Genomic DNA, 17,272 nt, shown 5'->3' with positions numbered 1-17,272 from the left:
GTCTTTATTGAAGACTCATCTCTTCAGTAGGTCCTCTGATTTAGTGTAGTCGTGCCTAGGAGTGTGAAGGTGAACGGAAAGGCACTGGAGCAACAAACCGCCCTTGCTGTCTCTGCCTGGCCGGTTCCCCTCTCTCCACTGGGATTCTCTGCCTCTAACCCTATTACAGGGCCTGAGTCACTGGCTTACTGGTGCTCTTCCACGCCGTCCCTAGGAGAGCTGCGTCACTTGAGTGGGTTGAGTCCCTGACGTGATCTTCTTGTCTGGGTTGGCGCCCACCCTTGGGTTGTGCCGTGGCGGAGATCTTTGTGTGCTATACTTGGCCTTGTCTCAGGATGGTAAGTTGGTGGTTGAAGAATATCCCGCTAGTGGTGTGGGGGCTGTGCTTTGGCAAAGTGGGTGGGGTTATATCCTGCCTGTTTGGCCCGGTCCGGGGCTATCGTCGGATGGGGCCACAGTGTCTCCCGACCCCTCCTGTCTCAGCCTCCAGTATTTATGCTGCAGTAGTTTATGTGTCGGGGGCTAGGGTCAGTCTGTTATATCTGGAGTATTTCTCCTGTCTTATCCGGTGTCCTGTGTGAATTTAAGTATGCTCTCTCTAATTCTTTATTTCTCTCTCTAGGACCTGGGACCTGAGCCCTAGGACCATGCCTCAGGACTACCTGGCCTGATGACTCCTTGCTGTCCCCAGTCCACCTGGCCGTGCTGCTGCTCCAGTTTCAACTGTTCTGCCTGCGACTATGGAACCCTGACTTGTTCACCGGACGTGCTACCTGTCCCAGACCTGCTGTTTTCATCTCTCTAGAGACAGCAGGAGCGGTAGAGATACTCTGAATGATCGGCTATGAAAAGCCAACTGACATTTACTCCTGAGGTGCTGACCTGTTGCACCCTCGACAACCCCTGTGATTATTATTATTTGACCCTGCTGGTCATCTATGAACATTTCAACATCTTGGCCATGTTCTGTTATAATCTCCACCCGGCACAGCCAGAAGAGGACTGGCCACCCCTCATAGCCTGGTTCCTCTCTAGGTTTCTTCCTAGGTGCTGGCTTTTCTAGGGAGTTTTTCCTAGCCACCGTGCTTCTACACCTGCATTGCTTGCTGTTTGGGGTTTTAGGCTGGGTTTCTGTACAGCACTTTGAGATATCAGCTGATGTAAAAAGGGCTTTATCCTGTTAGGGCTAGGGGGCAGTATTGACACGGCTGGATAAAAAACATACCCGATTTAATCTGGTTACCACTCCTACCCAGTAACTAGAATATGCATATACTTATTACATATGGATAGAAAACACCCTAAATTTTCTAAAACTGTTTGAATGGTGTCTGTGAGTATAACAGAACTCAAATGGCAGGTCAAAACCTGAGAGATTCCTTTACAGGAAGTGGCCTGTCTGAATATTTCTTGAACTTCTTTTCCATCTCTATCATTTACTAAGGATCTCTGCTCTAACGTGACACTTCCCACGTTGTCCATAGGCGCTCAGAGCCCGGGAAAAAACAGAATGTCGTCATTCCAGCCCCAGGCTGAAACACATTATCGCCTTTCTCAAGTGGCCGATCAAGGGACACTGGGCTTATGCGCATGACCCGACCGCCCCCGCCTTTGGGATTTTTTCCTCTGTTTGCCGAAACGCAGATTCCCGGTCGGATTATTATCGCTTTTTTATGAGAAAAATGGCATAAAAATTGATTTTAAACAGCGGTTGACATGCTTCGAAGTACGGTAATGGAATATTTCGAATTTTTTTGTCACGAATTGCGCCATGCTCGTCACCCTTATTTACCCTTTCGGATAGTGTCTTGAACGCACGAACAAAACGCCGCTGTTTGGATATAACTATGGATTATTTTGAACCAAACCAACATTTGTTATTGAAGTAGAAGTCCTGGGAGTGCATTCTGACGAAGACAGCAAAGGTAATAACATTTTTCTTATAGTAAATGTGACTTTTCTGAGTGCTAAACTTGCTGGGTGTCTAAATAGCTAGCCCTGTGATGCCGGGCTATCTACTGAGAATATTGCAAAATGTGCTTTCCCCGAAAAGCTATTTTAAAATCGGACATATCGAGTGCATAGAGGAGTTCTGTATCTATAATTCTTAAAATAATTGTTAGGCTTTTTGTGAACGTTTATCGTGAGTAATTTAGTAAATTCACCGGCAGTGTTCGGTGGGAATGCTAGTCACATGCTAATGTAAAAAGCTGGTTTTTGATATAAATATGAACTTGATTGAACAAAACATGCATGTATTGTATAACATAATGTCCTAGGGTTGTCATCTGATGAAGATCATCAAAGGTTAGTGCTGCATTTAGCTGTGGTTTGGGTTTATGTGACATTATATGCTAGCTTGAAAAATGGGTGTGTGATTATTTCTGGCTGGGTACTCTGCTGACATAATCTAATGTTTTGCTTTCGTTGTAAAGCCTTTTTGAAATCGGACAGTGTGGTTAGATTAACGAGAGTCTTGTCTTTAAAATGGTGTAAAATAGTCATATGTTTGAAAAATTGAAGTTTTTGCATTTTTGAGGTTTTTGAATAACGCGCCACGGGATTACACTGGCTGTTACGTAGGTGGGACGATTTGGTGCCACCTATCCTAGAGAGGTTAAGTAAAATAAGATCATGAATCTTATATTGCTAAAAGGAAACTCCTCTCCGCTTATAAACAGCCAGTCAAGTGTGATTTGTGTAGCGGGCCTAGATGTGTCTACTACCAGACAGCCACTTTCAGGCTCTAAATACCTCTAAATTTGACACATCCCTAACCCCCAAACAGACGCTTGATCTGTGGTAGGCCTGTCTCTTTCGCATATCACCTGATGGACTGATGGCAGTGGATCTGTTTCTCATTCCAAAATCACCTATCTATCGCTCTTTGGTCGGTCGGCCGCTGCTCCCTCCCACGCATTGTGCACTAAGCAATTGGCTCCGCTGTCTGGCCCACCACGAAGCTGTGGGTGTGTGTGTGTGTGTGTGTGTGTGTGTGTGTGTGTGTGTGTGTGTGTGTGTGTGTGTGTGTGTGTGTGTGTGTGTGTGTGTGGTGTGTGTGTGTGTGTGTGTGTGTGTGTGTGTGTGTGGGGGCGTGCGTGCGTGTGTGTGATGGAAAAAAACTTAAATGAGTTTACTAAAGAAGCATAAACAAGAATTTGAAATAGCACACTGAAATAGTTTTATATAGAAGTTAAAATATAATTACTGCATATTTCAATTAGAATGTCAATGTGAATGTCCCTGCACAGAAGTTATGAACAAGGACATTGTTTTGTTTAGAATATATACAGTGCTGTGAAAAAGTATTTGCCCCCTTCCTGATTTCTTATTTTTTTGCACATTTGTCACACTTAAATGTTTCAGATCATCAAACAAATTTTAATATTACACAAGGATAACCCAAGTAAACACAAAATGCAGTTTTTAAGAGATGATTTTATTTATGAATGGAAAAAAGCTATCCGAAACTTCGAGGCCCTATGTGAAAAAGTTATTACCCCTCTTGTTAAATCATGAATTTACTGTGGTTAATCACATTTTTTGGAAAGCTTTTCTGCAGGTTTTCTCATGGTTTTATTTAAAGTCATGTTCGCAGAACATCAAGAAAACATTAGTAACGTTCAATGAACATTCAATGAATGTTATTGAAAAACACATACATTCCGTTCTCATCGTCAACAAAACTCTTTCTATCCTCTATTTTCTCTGATCTTAATGAGTGCCGGTTTCCTTTGAAATGGGTTCTATTTGAAGAGACTAAAGTGAACAGCTTAGTATTAGTAAAAAAACATGGCATGCTAGCTCCATCCTGGTGATGCAGTGGACTAATTCCATGGACAGAGAACAGAAGATCATAGGTTTGAATCTCACTGATGCTGTGCAAACATGAAAAATAAACATGTTTGCATGATTAATGCCTAAGCAAATTAATTTATATTTGTGCTTGGATGTCAGAACAGTTAACCTAAACTAGCTGTGTTATAAAAAGTATTATTGAAACATTCAGGGAACATTTTAAGGAACTTATTCAACCTCCAAATAACCTATAATTTCCCTTTCTCAGAAAGTTAATAAAACCTACCAGAAAAACTTTCAGGGAACCATAGTAAAACGTTCTCACTGCAACCTAAAAATTAATGTTCCCAGAACAGGTGAAATGTTTAACAATTTAAAAACGTTCAGTTTTACCAGTAAGGAAAAGTATGGCTTTGTTCCCAGAACCAATGCAAAACCAACAACTTAGTTCCCACAACTTCAAAGGAACCAAATGTGCTAGCTGGGATGCAGCCTGTCTCTTGCTCATAGTTTAATTTATTGATATTTTATTCAAACACCAAGTAGCCTATAGCCTATAATTATTGATTTGTCTAGCCTATATTTAATGCACAATTGAAACCTAAACCGTTTTGCTTGAATGAGATCTAAAACAATTTCATAAGGAAACACCACAAAGTGTCACATGCTCACATCTAATTAATTATAATTCTGTAGGCCTAATTTTCAATTTAGTACTTCTCACGTCATATCTCCACATAAGACAATGGACAAAAGATCAAGATAGAGAGAACCACATCACACACACTTCCGTCTGTCAGAGAATGTTGTTGTCTGTCTGAATCACACAGACAAAAGGCCCTTGTTTTGACTTGAAGCTGAGAAAAAAACTTTATGTGCCATTTTTTTTGCAGTTGACACGATTTAAAAAAAGGTGTGAAACACCAATACGCTGTCGGTTCCTGCCTCGCGCCCTTTCCCACAGTGTCTTTCTGCGCACTCTCTCATCAGGGCTCCATGGCACGCAAGGGTGACAGTGGTGCTCATCTCCAAAGTTTCACGTTCATGGAGCCGGAGAGTGAGAGCGCGCTGGTCCGGTCTATCTACTACGGTAAAATCGGTAAGGGGAAAACGGAAAGGTTGCTGGAGAGGCATGGTAGAGAGGGGAGCTTTCTCCTGCGGGACAGCGAGAGTCTGCAAGGAATCTATTGCCTCTGCGTGAGGTGAGTTGATAAACTCACTCTCTAGCCTATACTATTTTGTGGAGTGAGTTTTTGAAATAATTGTACCGATTTAAACTGCCAGAGGCCCATGTGATTTTTGATTCTGTTTTTATGTATGCTTTATGCAAGCTTTCTGTTCATGTTTATCATGAAATTGTAGATACTATAGAATAGGTTGTAGTCATTTATAACATGACAAAATTCACAATTTGGCCACTTTGAATTGTATTTTAATTGAGGTTCAGGCCTACAAATTATATGATTGATCAAAGACCGTTTTATTTAACGTCGTATTAAATATCCTATCATATGGATGTAGAAATGGAGTAGGCATAGGCTATTATACAAAGCTTTTAGAGCGCTCAAGCAAGCAAACACATTTTCTTAAATATAAATATTATATTTTCTGTATCTAAATTTTAGGCTGTCACTCGGCTACAAAGGTTTATTATTATTTCAGTTCAACTAGATTGTTTGTTAGGACCATTATCAATTGCCGTAGCATGAAAAAATAACAGTAAAATTTAAATGGTCTATTAATTTGCTGAAAAGTACTCATAGAAGTTTAGAGACAAAACAAGGTGTCTTGTACTGAGATGAGTAGAAATAAGTAAGTAGAACTAAGAGCACTTTCAGAATGAGTGGATCGTTTTTTCAATGTGTGTTTCAATGTCGCCAGTTTGTTTTACTTTTGGTTTATATTAACATAAGGTTGTGAAAATGATTCTGAGTGTAAATCCTTTCTCTCTCTGGTTCAGAAAGACACCGTATGTCCACACTTACAGAATCCACCACTCCTCTGAAGGATGGACACTTCAGGTGAGTTGCTCGGTATTATCGTGAGAACACAAGTGAATATGATTTCATTACACATGGAAAAAAAACTTGAAACTTGAACTATTACTGCTCACACACGCACAGACACACACGTTCACACAGGAGTGACTAATACCTCCCATGTTATGCCCACCCATGCAAGGCCTTGTAGTCATTGTAATGAGCTGTATAAATACAGTGCCTACCACTTGACTTATTCCACATTTGTTGTGCTACAGCCTGAATTCAAAATTGATTAAATAGATTATATTCATGACATAAAGTTTTAACGCTTTGTATTCAGGACATAAAGTTTATTTCTTTGCCACAATTTTTTAAGTTTTACTTTAGTGCCTTATTGCAAACAGGATGCATGTTTGGGAATATTTGTATTCTGCACAGGTGTCACGTCCTGACCAGTAATTTTTTATTTTTTTTTGTTATTGTAGTTGGTCAGGACGTGGCAGGGCTGTTTTTGTTTAGTGTGTTTCGGGGTTTTTGGTTTTTTGGTTTATGTTCTATGTTTTCTATTTCTATGTGGGTTTTCTAGTTTTTCATTTTCTATGTTAGTTTTGGGACCGACCTCCAATTAGAAGCAGCTGGTTGTCGTTGCTTCTAATTGGAGGCCATATTTAATGGGTTTATTTTCTCTTGTGTTTGTTTCTATGTATAGCTGTGTAGCATTACAGGACTGTTTTCGTCATTGTTTGTTATTTTTGTTAAGTGTTCACGTTTATTAAAATAAAAGAAGATGAGCACTGCACCCACTGCGTTTTGGTCACATCATTACGACGATTGTGACAACAGGCTTCCTTCTTTTCACTGTCATTTAGGTGGAATAACTACAATGTTGTGGCTCCATCCTCAGCTTTCTCCTATCATAGCAATTCAAATCTGTAACTGTTTTAAAGTCACCATTGGCCTCATGGTGAATTCCCTGAGCGGTTTCCTTCCTCTCCGACAACTGAGTTAGGAAGGACGCCTGTATCTTTGTAATGACTGGGTGTATTGACACACCATCCATATCTACATGTACATACTACCTCAATCAGCCCGACTAACAGGTGCCTGTATGTAGCCTCACTACTGTTATATCCTCGCTACTGTATATAGCCTCGCTACTGTTATTTTTCACTGTCTTTTTACTGTTTTATTTCTTTACTTACCTATTGTTCACCTAATACCTTTTTTGCACTGTTGGTTAGAGCCTGTAAGTAAGCATTTCACTGTAAAGTCTACACCTGTTGTATTCGGCGCACGTGACAAATAAACTTTGATTTGAAGTGTAATAATAACTTCACCATGGTCAAAGATATTCATATTTTTTTTATTTTGACCCATCTACCAATAGGTGCCCTTCTTTATGAGGCATTTGAAAACCTCCCTGTTCTTTGTGGTTGTATCTGTATTTGAAGTTCACTTCTTGACTGAGGGACCTTGGAGATAATTGTATATGTGTGGTACAGAGATGAAGTAATTCATTCAAAAATCAAGCACTTTTATTGGACACAGAGTGAGTGCATGCAACTTATTATGTGACTGGTTAAGTACATTTTTAGTCCTTAACTTATTTAGGCTTGCCATAACAGAGGTTGAATACTTGACACAAAATCTAAATTTAATCCATTTTAAATTCAGGCTGTAACACAACAAAATGTGGAAAAAGTAAATGGGTGTGAATACTTTCTGAAGGCACTGTATGTGAGAATAATTGCACTTTATTAACAATCAATAAGTAGACAATGAAGTAGCAGCTTACAATACAACACAATACTGCTAACATAACAGAGTGTGTGTGTGTGTGTGTGTGTAGTTATCCCCTGGGCAGATGCTGCAGTGTTTCGGGACTCTGGAGAAGCTGATAGAGAGCTGCAGAGCGGGGGTCGGTGCTGACAGCATACCTCCGCTCACACACCCCCTGGACAAAACACAGCTGAGAGACGAGAGGCTGTGGAGCGGTAGGACATCAACACACACACACACACACACACATCACTCACACAGTGCTTGTAATATAGTTGTAATGCTTTTATCTTTTTCAACAGAGACGGCCTATATGGAAATGTGAAGTGGGACGACTTGTACGTGTGTGTGTGTGTGTGTTTGTGCGCGCATGTGTATTCAATTGAGCCTTTAGGAGACAATGCTTTTGTTGTTTACAAAAGTGCACCTGCTTATGTCTGTGGTTCCACAACTAGACATGTGGTTTCCCATGGAGGGATGCTTTGACGTGTGTGTGTGTGTGAGTTTGCATGTTTATATGCATAAATGTGGACCAGTTCTGCCATAAGTGCACACAAGGACATTAAAACTGCCATGGTCTTTCTCTCTGTGTATAATGTACATTATATGACTCATGTTAAACGAATATGTCACTGATGAAGATTTTATGAGTGAAAAGGCTGTCATTGCAAATAAGAATGTGCTCTTCATTGACTTAGGGAACACTGTTAAAAAAAGGGGACAAATCCAAAACATTGGCTTAAATGCAAATATAGACATGATTTTTTGGGAGATTATTTCTTTATTGACTTGCCTGGTTAAATAAAGGTTAAATAAATACAAATATTTAAAAATGTCAATTTTTATTTGTTTTGGTATTAGAGGAATATTCCTTTCTTAATCCATTCCTTGTTTGTATTTGACTATACAAAATCATATACATATCACTGTATACAAGGATACACACGTACTCGCATACACATAAGTCAGCAGGTAGCCTAGTGGTTAAAAGTGTTGGGCCAGTAACTAAAAGGTGGCTGGTTCAAGCCGACTAGATGAAAAATCTGTCAATATGCCCTTGAGCAAGGCACTTAACCCCAATTGCTCCAGTAAATTACTATGGATTAGATTTACTAAAATGTAAATACAGCAGTGTAATTTGCTGTAGTTATTTTGTCTACAAGGTGGAGTCACTGTCATTTTGGGATTTGACCCCGACTAGTTTGAATTTGCCCCAAGACACTGATCAGATCTGAGTTAGGTCTTTGCATTGTTGGTAAATGGTAAAGCTAATGGATGGGGGAGGGTAAACTGATCCTAGATCTGTGCTTATGGGCAACTTCTACCAGTAACATAGCTGACCTGCTGTCACAGTCATAACCCCTGACCTTTACAATCATGTAATTGCCAAAGCAGGTCACAACCAAACAACCCTTACAGGTCCACATTTCAACTGTTAAGGGGGTCTATAAAATATTTAATCTTTCCCCTCACCTGTCACTTTTTTCCCACATCATTTGTTGTAGGCTAATGTTCACATAATTTGCCATGTGGTTATTATGACAGCCACTGGGGGACCAGACAGCTGTATACTAAGGCATTTGTGAAAATTATATAGAAATCTAGAGTGGGAAAGCAGCTGTGAGTTTGGACAATTAAGAGACACTGCAGGAAATAAAACAGAATAAAAACAACATGTCTTGTGCAGGACTGGAGTCTACACAGACCGGTGTGCTATAGCCAATCAGAGCTACAGTAGGCCTTTATACAAACAAGCCATTGCCACACAGGCCTGCCATCTTTCACTTTGAACCTTACTGTGTGATTACAGGCAGTTGCAACAGCACAACTTTAGATCATTAGAACGCATTCGCCAAAAGCCACAAAATACACCTGAATGGATTTCGGCAAATATGTAAACATCATGAGAGTCCTCTTACATTTGGGAACTTTACAGTCCTATTGATCAAACAACCATGAAAAGGTAGGCTCTCTCGCCCTCAGTTATGTACATCACCAACAACAAGATCAACAACTAATGCTAGCCAGAGCAAGATGAGCTAACATGTAACGAAGGAACATTAAATAAACCGTCTGAAACTTTTTTCAGCTAGTTGGCTATCAAAATTGCATTGATAAATGATGTAAAATTGTAGCCTCCTCGTCCTTTTGCAACTTGCCTGAAAATGCATGCTGGTCCCAATGAAGCACACAAGCTAACTGGCTAAAGTTGTCTAGCTTGCTAGCTAACTTCTTCCAGACACAAATGAGAGAACACCTATCTCTGACCATTTTACTCGCTGTAGCAGAGCTGATTAGGCTGTTTACATGTTATCTAGAGCATTCTTGACTAACTATTACTTTTTTTGCATAACTTTACTGACACCGGTCATATTAAGTGGGTGTTGTGCGTTCGTAAATTCATCAGTTGTTCTGCCCTCTGGCACACGCTCTGAAATCGGAGTAGATAGCCAGAGTGAATTTGCGAACGCAAGAGATATGCTAACTGGATAACAGTCGTTCAAGTTATTGCTAGCTAACCAAATGACACCTGCATCTCTAGCTGTGTATTGCCACTGACAAACGATATGAGGGGAAAACGTCAGTCACTCACCCACTACTCCAATGGCATGACATGACATCCTCCTAGCAGCTAGCTAGCTATCTAGCTAATGTTAGGCTCCATGTTTTTAGCTTACTACATAAATATATACACTAGCCTATTAGCCACGTTATGACTGACTTGTGATCATTGACCTTCTAGTTTGATTGTATCGTCATTCCCAGCATTAGTTACATTCATCTGTTTTTGTCCAGAATATTGAGTCATTGAAACTGAAAAAGTGCATCCCGAATGGAAGCAGCAAACAATGTACCAGGGCAGCTGTGATTTACTACCTAATAGCAATATTTTTGGGACAACCAAGAAATGTATTGGTGAATTATATTACCGTAAATTCTGGACTATAAGCCGCAACTTTTTTTCCCAGCTTTGAACCTCGCGGCTTAAACTATGACGCGGCTAATATATGGATTTTTTCCCGCTTTCAATTTTTTTTTCTTAAAAAAAACACATTCTGTGACGTGCTCAGTTTTTTGGCGGCATGAAGCTTTCATTAGACCAATGAAATTGCCGAACGGGTTAAGGTCAAACAACTTTTTTGTTTACTGTTTAGATTAAATCGAGCGCTCTCAAACTTCCCATCATTCTGATTACGGTAGTCATTTTGTCACCCTCATCATGGCAAAGACACGGAGAAATGCATATGATGCAGCTTTCAAGTTGAAGGCGATTGATCTGGCTGTTGGAAAAGGAAATAGAGCTGCTGCACGGGAGCTTGGTCTTAATGAGTCGATGATAAGACGTTGGAAACAGCAGCGTGAGGAATTGACTCAGTGCAAAAAGACAACTAAAGCTTACTGCAAATGTTTTATTTTTTGTTACAAGCCGTGTTTCATTAAAGCCTATTTATTTTTGTTACAAGCCATGTTTCGTTAAAGCCTGTGTAAAGTTAATTTGTTTCAATGTACCGGTAGACACCTGCGGCTTATAGACATGTGCGGCTTATTTATGTTGAAAATATATATATTTTTTAATTCAGTGGGTGCGGCTTATTTTCAGGTGTGCTTAATAGTCCGGAAATTATGGTAATTATGCATTGAACTGCATCCATCTATTCTGCCAACAATGCCTTCATGTACATCATGGAATGTTGAGTCAAATATAACCTTTTTTTTAAAAAACCTCTTATAAAGCTGGTTTTGTAGCATGAACTGGGAATTTTATATTTTGGGCTGATATTATGATTGTCTGTTTGTTTCATATCTGCAAACGCTGTCAGTTCCAACTTTAGGTCACAGGTTACTTTGTGTGCTAAACATGAAATGCCATTTGCAATGGGAAGTAACAGTTGTACATTTCAATTGGGAAAGTCTTAATGGTTGTGTTTTTTTATTCTTATGATTGGGACCTACTGCTTATCCTTTAACACAGTACCTGCCTGAAGTACCCTCTCATGCGCGTGCGGCCGGCATGATTCCTAGATTAGGTGTAAATTTGCAAAAATGTTGTTTACGCACCATCAAGTTTGGCAGACTTGTTTTCAATGTCAGGGAAGTGGGAGTTGAACTCACTGTTGAGTTTGGTTAAATGTGATAAATGTAAATATCATGGCGCCGGAAGAAATGCAGCTGTTTTACGGGCGCCTAACCAATTGTGCAATTATGTGTTTTTTCTTGCGTTATTTGTAACTTAATTTGTACATAATGTTTCTGCCACCGTATCTTACGGCAAAAAAGAGCTTCTGGATATCAGGACAGCGATCACTCATCTCGGATTAGACAAAGATTTTTTCTTCAACAAGCAGGACGCACAGGATGTACTTCAGACACCCGACAAGGCCGAAATCCCCGTCATTGACAAGAGAAAGGGATGCAGGTACAGAGGACCCAGGGCGGGGTGCCTCATAAGGATCCGCCGACGGCGAGTGGGAAATCTGCCCCTACCGTCAATATTACCAGCCAACGTACAATCATTGCACAATAAATTAGACGAGGTACGATCATGACATCAAAAACTGTAATATCTTATGTTTCACCGAATCGTGGCTGAATGACGACATGGAAAACATTCAGCTGGCGGGATAAGCGCTAGATAGAACAGCACACTCCTGTAAAACGGGGGGGGGGGGGGGTCTGTGTATATTTGTGAACAACAGCTGGTGCACAAAATCCAAGGATGTCTCTAGATTTTGCTTGCCTGAAGTAGAGTATCTCATGATAAGCTGTAGACCACACTATTTGCCAAGATAATTTTAATAAAACATTTTCGTGGCTGTTTATTTACCACCACAGACTAATGCTGGCACTAAGATCGCACTGAGTCAGCTGTATAAGGAAATAAGAAAACAGGAAACCGCTCACCTAGTGGCCGGGGACTTTAATGCAGGACAACTTAAATCAGTTTTACCTAATTTCTATCAGCATGTTAAAAGCGCAACCAGAGGGAAAACAATTCTAGATCACCTTAACTCCACACACAGAGACGCGTACAAAGCTCTCCCTCGCCCTCCATTTGGCAAATCTGACCATAATTCTATCCTCCTGATTCCTGCTTACAAGCAAAAATTAAGGCAGGAAGCACTAATGACTCGGTCTATAAAAAAGTGGTCAGATGAAGCAGATGCTAAACTACAGGACTGTTTTGCTAGCACAGACTGGAATATGTTCCGGGATTCTTCCGATGGCATTGAGGAGTACATCACATTAGTCACTGGCTTTATCAATAAGTGCATTGACGACGTCGTCACCACAGTGAATGTACGTACATACCCCAACCAGAAGCCATGAATTACAGGCAACATTCACACTGAGCTAAAGGTGCCGCTTTCAAGGTGCAGGACTCTAACCTGGAAGCTTATAAGAAATCCTGCTATGCCCTTCTACGAACATTCAAACGACGATGCTCGTTGGATGTGGCAGGGCTTGCAAACTATTACAGACTACAAAGGACAGCCGCAAGCTGCCCAGTGACACGAGCCTACCAGATGAGCTAAATAACTTCTCTGCTCGCTTCGAGGCAAGCAACACTGAGGCATGCATCAGCTGTTCCTGATGACTGTGTGATCACGCTCTCCGTAGCTGACGTGAGTAAGACCTTTTAACAGGTCAACATTCACAAGGCCGCTGGGCCAGATGGATTACCAAGACGTTTGCTCCGGGCATGTGCTGACCAACTGGCAGGTGTCTTCACTGACATTTTCAACATGTCCCTGATTGAGTCTGTAATACCAACATGCTTCAAGCAGACCACCATAGTCCCTGTGCCCAAGAGCACTAAGGTAACCTGCCTAAATGACTACAGACCCGTAGCACTCATGTCCGTAGCCATGAAGTGCTTTGAAAGGCTGGTCATGGCTCACATTAACACTATTATCCCAGAAACCCTAGAACCACACCAATTTGCATATTTTCTCATCTATTGTTTATCTAACACCTATTTTTTACTTAAAAAATGCTCTGTTGGTTAGGGCTTGTAAGTAAGCATTTCACTATAAGGTTGTCTTCAGCGCACGTGACAAATAAACTTTGATTTGATTTTGGTTTGATTTGATTTCTATTTGCACCATCGGAGCACTGCAAAAAGTTAGGTGTCAAGCTGCTGGAAACAACTTCCTTCCCCATCTTCACATTTCCTCTCCCAGAGTTTGATCTTCTTCATGAATCCACACACTTTGTCATACATGTTTAGAATGTGTGTCTTTACCTTGAAGAGTTAGATTCAGGTTGTTCAGTTTGCTGCACACATCAGCAAGATAGGCAAGGTGGGCTCCTCAGTCTGTCCTCGAACACAACCACAAGGGGGTGTGAGTGCTCAGACAGAAAATCCCTTTCTTCACTTACTTACTTTACCTCTGGATAGCCAATGGACAGTGTGAAGCAGCAGCTGCTGGTGCTCAGTCCCAATGTCTACCCACAGCCTTTCAAACAGTCAGTGATTCAAAGGCCTGGATATGATAAAGTTAATCATTTTCACTGCGTCATTCAAAACATCATGTAACTCAGGACTCATTATCTTGCTGGCCAATGCCTCTCTGTGAATGATAAAGTGGGATTTATCTTCTTTATGTGGGTAAGTAATCATTTCACTCTCCCAGGTATTGATGCAGCACGATCCATGCACACATGAACACAGGATTAGTTCTCCCCGTTAGCTTCTTGCAGAACAAAATGTGCTCATTCATTTCCAAAATGTCTCTGTATCGCACAAACACAATCAACTGGGCTTCCCCACTGGCATCAGTTGATTCGTCCAATTATTATAATTCTTTCACCAATTGATTAACAATATCCATGCCCATGTCATAGATCCTACGGCACACCATGGTATTTGACAATGGTACAGTCTTCAGTGCATCAGCGACAGTCTTATCATTCATAGTTTCTGTGAGGAAAACAGCAGCAGGCACTGTAGTGCGCGAAGCAATGGAACACTTGCACTTGGCGCTAGCAGAGGATCAAACATTGAGCCGACGAGCGGGCGGGCAGAGGCCAGTAAAGTTAAAAGTAGGCCTATAAATATAAAATAACTACAGAATTCACACCAGTGACCTCAGGAAATGTTTTCCTGCCTATTAAAATGTTATTAAATATAATAAAAAATAGATATATCTTTCCCAATATTTTTGTTATGCATTTTTGTATCCCTAGGGGTACGCGTACCCCCAGTTGGGAAACTGCTTTAACATCATGCTGTGTATGATTGCTGTCTTTCCATCGGCCCTATGCAATGGTGTAGTGGTGCTTGGAGAAGTGGGTATACTTTTTTAATTTTGCTAAAAAAAAATAAAAATAAATCAATAAATCCCAGCGAAGGAAAGGCAACCTGTGTGAAAAATGGTTTTCCTATGTTTTTATATGAGTTTTCCTATAGATTTTTCAGATGTTTGCTCTCAAAATCACTTTTTTTATATATAGAAAAAATACAAAAATGTGATGGTATAAGTCCACAACAATGCTTAAACCACATCAATCTGATTGGGTGGGCCTGGCAGGACCTGGCTCCCCAATGGGTGGGCCTTTGTACACCCAGGCCTGTCCATGTCTACGCCCCTGATGCAAACTGCCCATTATGACAATTGTGCATCACAAATAGCCTACTAACCAACACTTCGGACTAAACTTTTTAAATACCTGGTTTGCATACCTATTGTTGCCTTAGTTAGCATTTACCGGTAGACTTTTTTTCCAAGATGGCGTAGCAGTTCAGACGTCCTTTACCCTCCTCTTGTCGTGTCCCGTGTATATATATATTTACATATTTTTCTTCGCATTATCTTTTTACATTTTTAACACACATTATTCCGGAGCTAGCCAGCTGAAGATTTCCTTCAGCCACTCGTGGGCTTTTCCTGAGCTAGCCAGCTGAAGTGTCTCCTGGGCTACAATCACCTATCCTGACCCGTTTTACTGCCGATGCGGAGCCCCATCGGGCCTTCACGACTGGAGCACCGACGTTATCTGCCCGAGGGAGTTATCCAACTGGCCCCTCCATCGCGACGTAACCTGATCGCCCATCTGCGGCCCACTAATCGTTAATCGTTAGCTGTCTTATCGGCTGCGATCTGAATAGGTCTATCGGACACTTTTCTTGGGCCACTATAACTAACTATTTTGCCAACTTGGACTGGTCCCCCCTTCCACACGGAACCCCACTAACCCACAGACGGAAATGCACGAGGTAGCTAAAAACAGACCTCCCTCCATCTTCCACCAGCTTGCTACCTATGGCCCGGCTAGCTGTCTGAATCTCACTGGACCCTTTGATCACTGGCTAAGCATGCCTCTCCTCAATGTCAATATGCAATGTCCATTGCTGTTCTGGTTAGTGTTTATTGGCTTATTTCACTGTAGAGCCTCTAGCCCTGCTCATTATACCTTATCCAACCTCTCAGTTCCCCCACCTACACATGCTATGACATCTTCTGGTTTCAATGATGTTTCTAGAGACAATATTTCTCTCATCATCACTAAATGCCTAGGTTTACCTCCTCTGTATTCACATCCCACCATACCTTTGTCTGTACATTATACCTTGAAGCTATTTTATCGCCCCCAGAAACCTGCTCCTTTTTCTCTCTATTCTGGACGTCACAGACAACCAATTCTTATAGCTTTCAGCCGTACCCTCATACTCATTCTTCTCTGCTCTTCTGGGGATGTAGAGGTGAATCCAGGCCCTGCAGTGCCTGGCTCCACTCCTACTCCCCAGGCGCTCTCTTTTGATGACTTCTGTAACCGTAATAGCCTTGGTTTCATGCATGTTAACATTAGAAGTCTCCTCCCTAAGTTTGTTTTATTCACTGCTTTAGCACTCTCTGCCAACCCGGATGTCCTAGCTGTGTCTGAATCTTGCCATAGGAAGTCCACCAAAAACTCTGAAATCTTCATCCCTAACTACAACGTTTTCAGACAAGATAGAACGACCAAAGGGGGCGGTGTTGCAATCTACTGCAGAGATAGCCTGCAGAGCTCTGTCCTGCTATCCAGGTCTGTACCCAAACAATTTGAACTTCTACTTTTAAAAATCCACCTCTCCAAAAACAAGTCTCTCACCGTCGCCGCCTGCTATAGACCCCCCTCGGCCCCTAGCTGTGCTCTGGACACCATATGTGAACTGATTGCCCCCCATCTATCTTCAGAGCTCGTGCTACTAGGTGACCTAAACTGGGACATGCTTAACACCCCAGCCATCCTACAATCCAAGCTTGATGCCCTCAATCTCACACAAATTATTAATGAACCCACCAGGTACAACCCCAAAGCCGCAAACACTGGCACCCTCATAGATATCATCCTAACCAGCGTGCCCTCTAAATACACCTCTGCTGTTTTCAACCAAGATCTCAGCGATCACTGCCTCATTGCCTGCACCCGTAATGGTTCAGAGGTCAAACGACCTCCACTCATCACTGTCAAACGCTCCCTGAAACATTTCAACGAGCAAGCCTTTCTAATCGACCTGGCCCTGGTATCCTGGAAGGATATTGACCTCATCCCGTCAGTAGAGGATGCCTGGTTATTTTTTTTAAATGCCTTCCTCACCATCTTAAATAAGCATGCCCCTTTCAAGAAATTTAGAACCAGGAACAGATATAGCCCTTGGTTCTCCCCAGACCTGACTGCCCTTAACCAACACAAAATTATCCTGTGGCGTTCTGCATTAGCATCGAACT

General features: G+C 41.4%; 1 protein-coding gene across 1 annotated transcript; it reads left to right on the top strand.

Annotated features, from left to right (window-relative positions):
* Positions 1-4,577: 4,577 nt before the first annotated feature.
* On the top strand, positions 4,578-8,398 carry LOC106569490 (SH2 domain-containing protein 1A). Its single transcript, XM_014140883.3, has 4 exons — positions 4,578-5,000; positions 5,759-5,819; positions 7,630-7,774; positions 7,862-8,398. The coding sequence occupies exons 1-4, from the start codon at positions 4,795-4,797 to the stop codon at positions 7,882-7,884; spliced, it is 435 nt and encodes a 144-aa protein (XP_013996358.1). The 5' UTR covers positions 4,578-4,794; the 3' UTR covers positions 7,885-8,398.
* Positions 8,399-17,272: the final 8,874 nt, after the last annotated feature.

This window comes from Salmo salar, chromosome 14 (genome assembly GCF_965601325.2).
Source record: "Salmo salar chromosome 14, fSalSal1, whole genome shotgun sequence".
In the NCBI taxonomy this organism is placed as follows: Eukaryota; Metazoa; Chordata; class Actinopteri; order Salmoniformes; family Salmonidae; genus Salmo; species Salmo salar.
The sequence above is the reverse complement of the archived record's forward strand: the minus strand, read 5'-3'. Positions and strand labels throughout refer to the sequence as shown.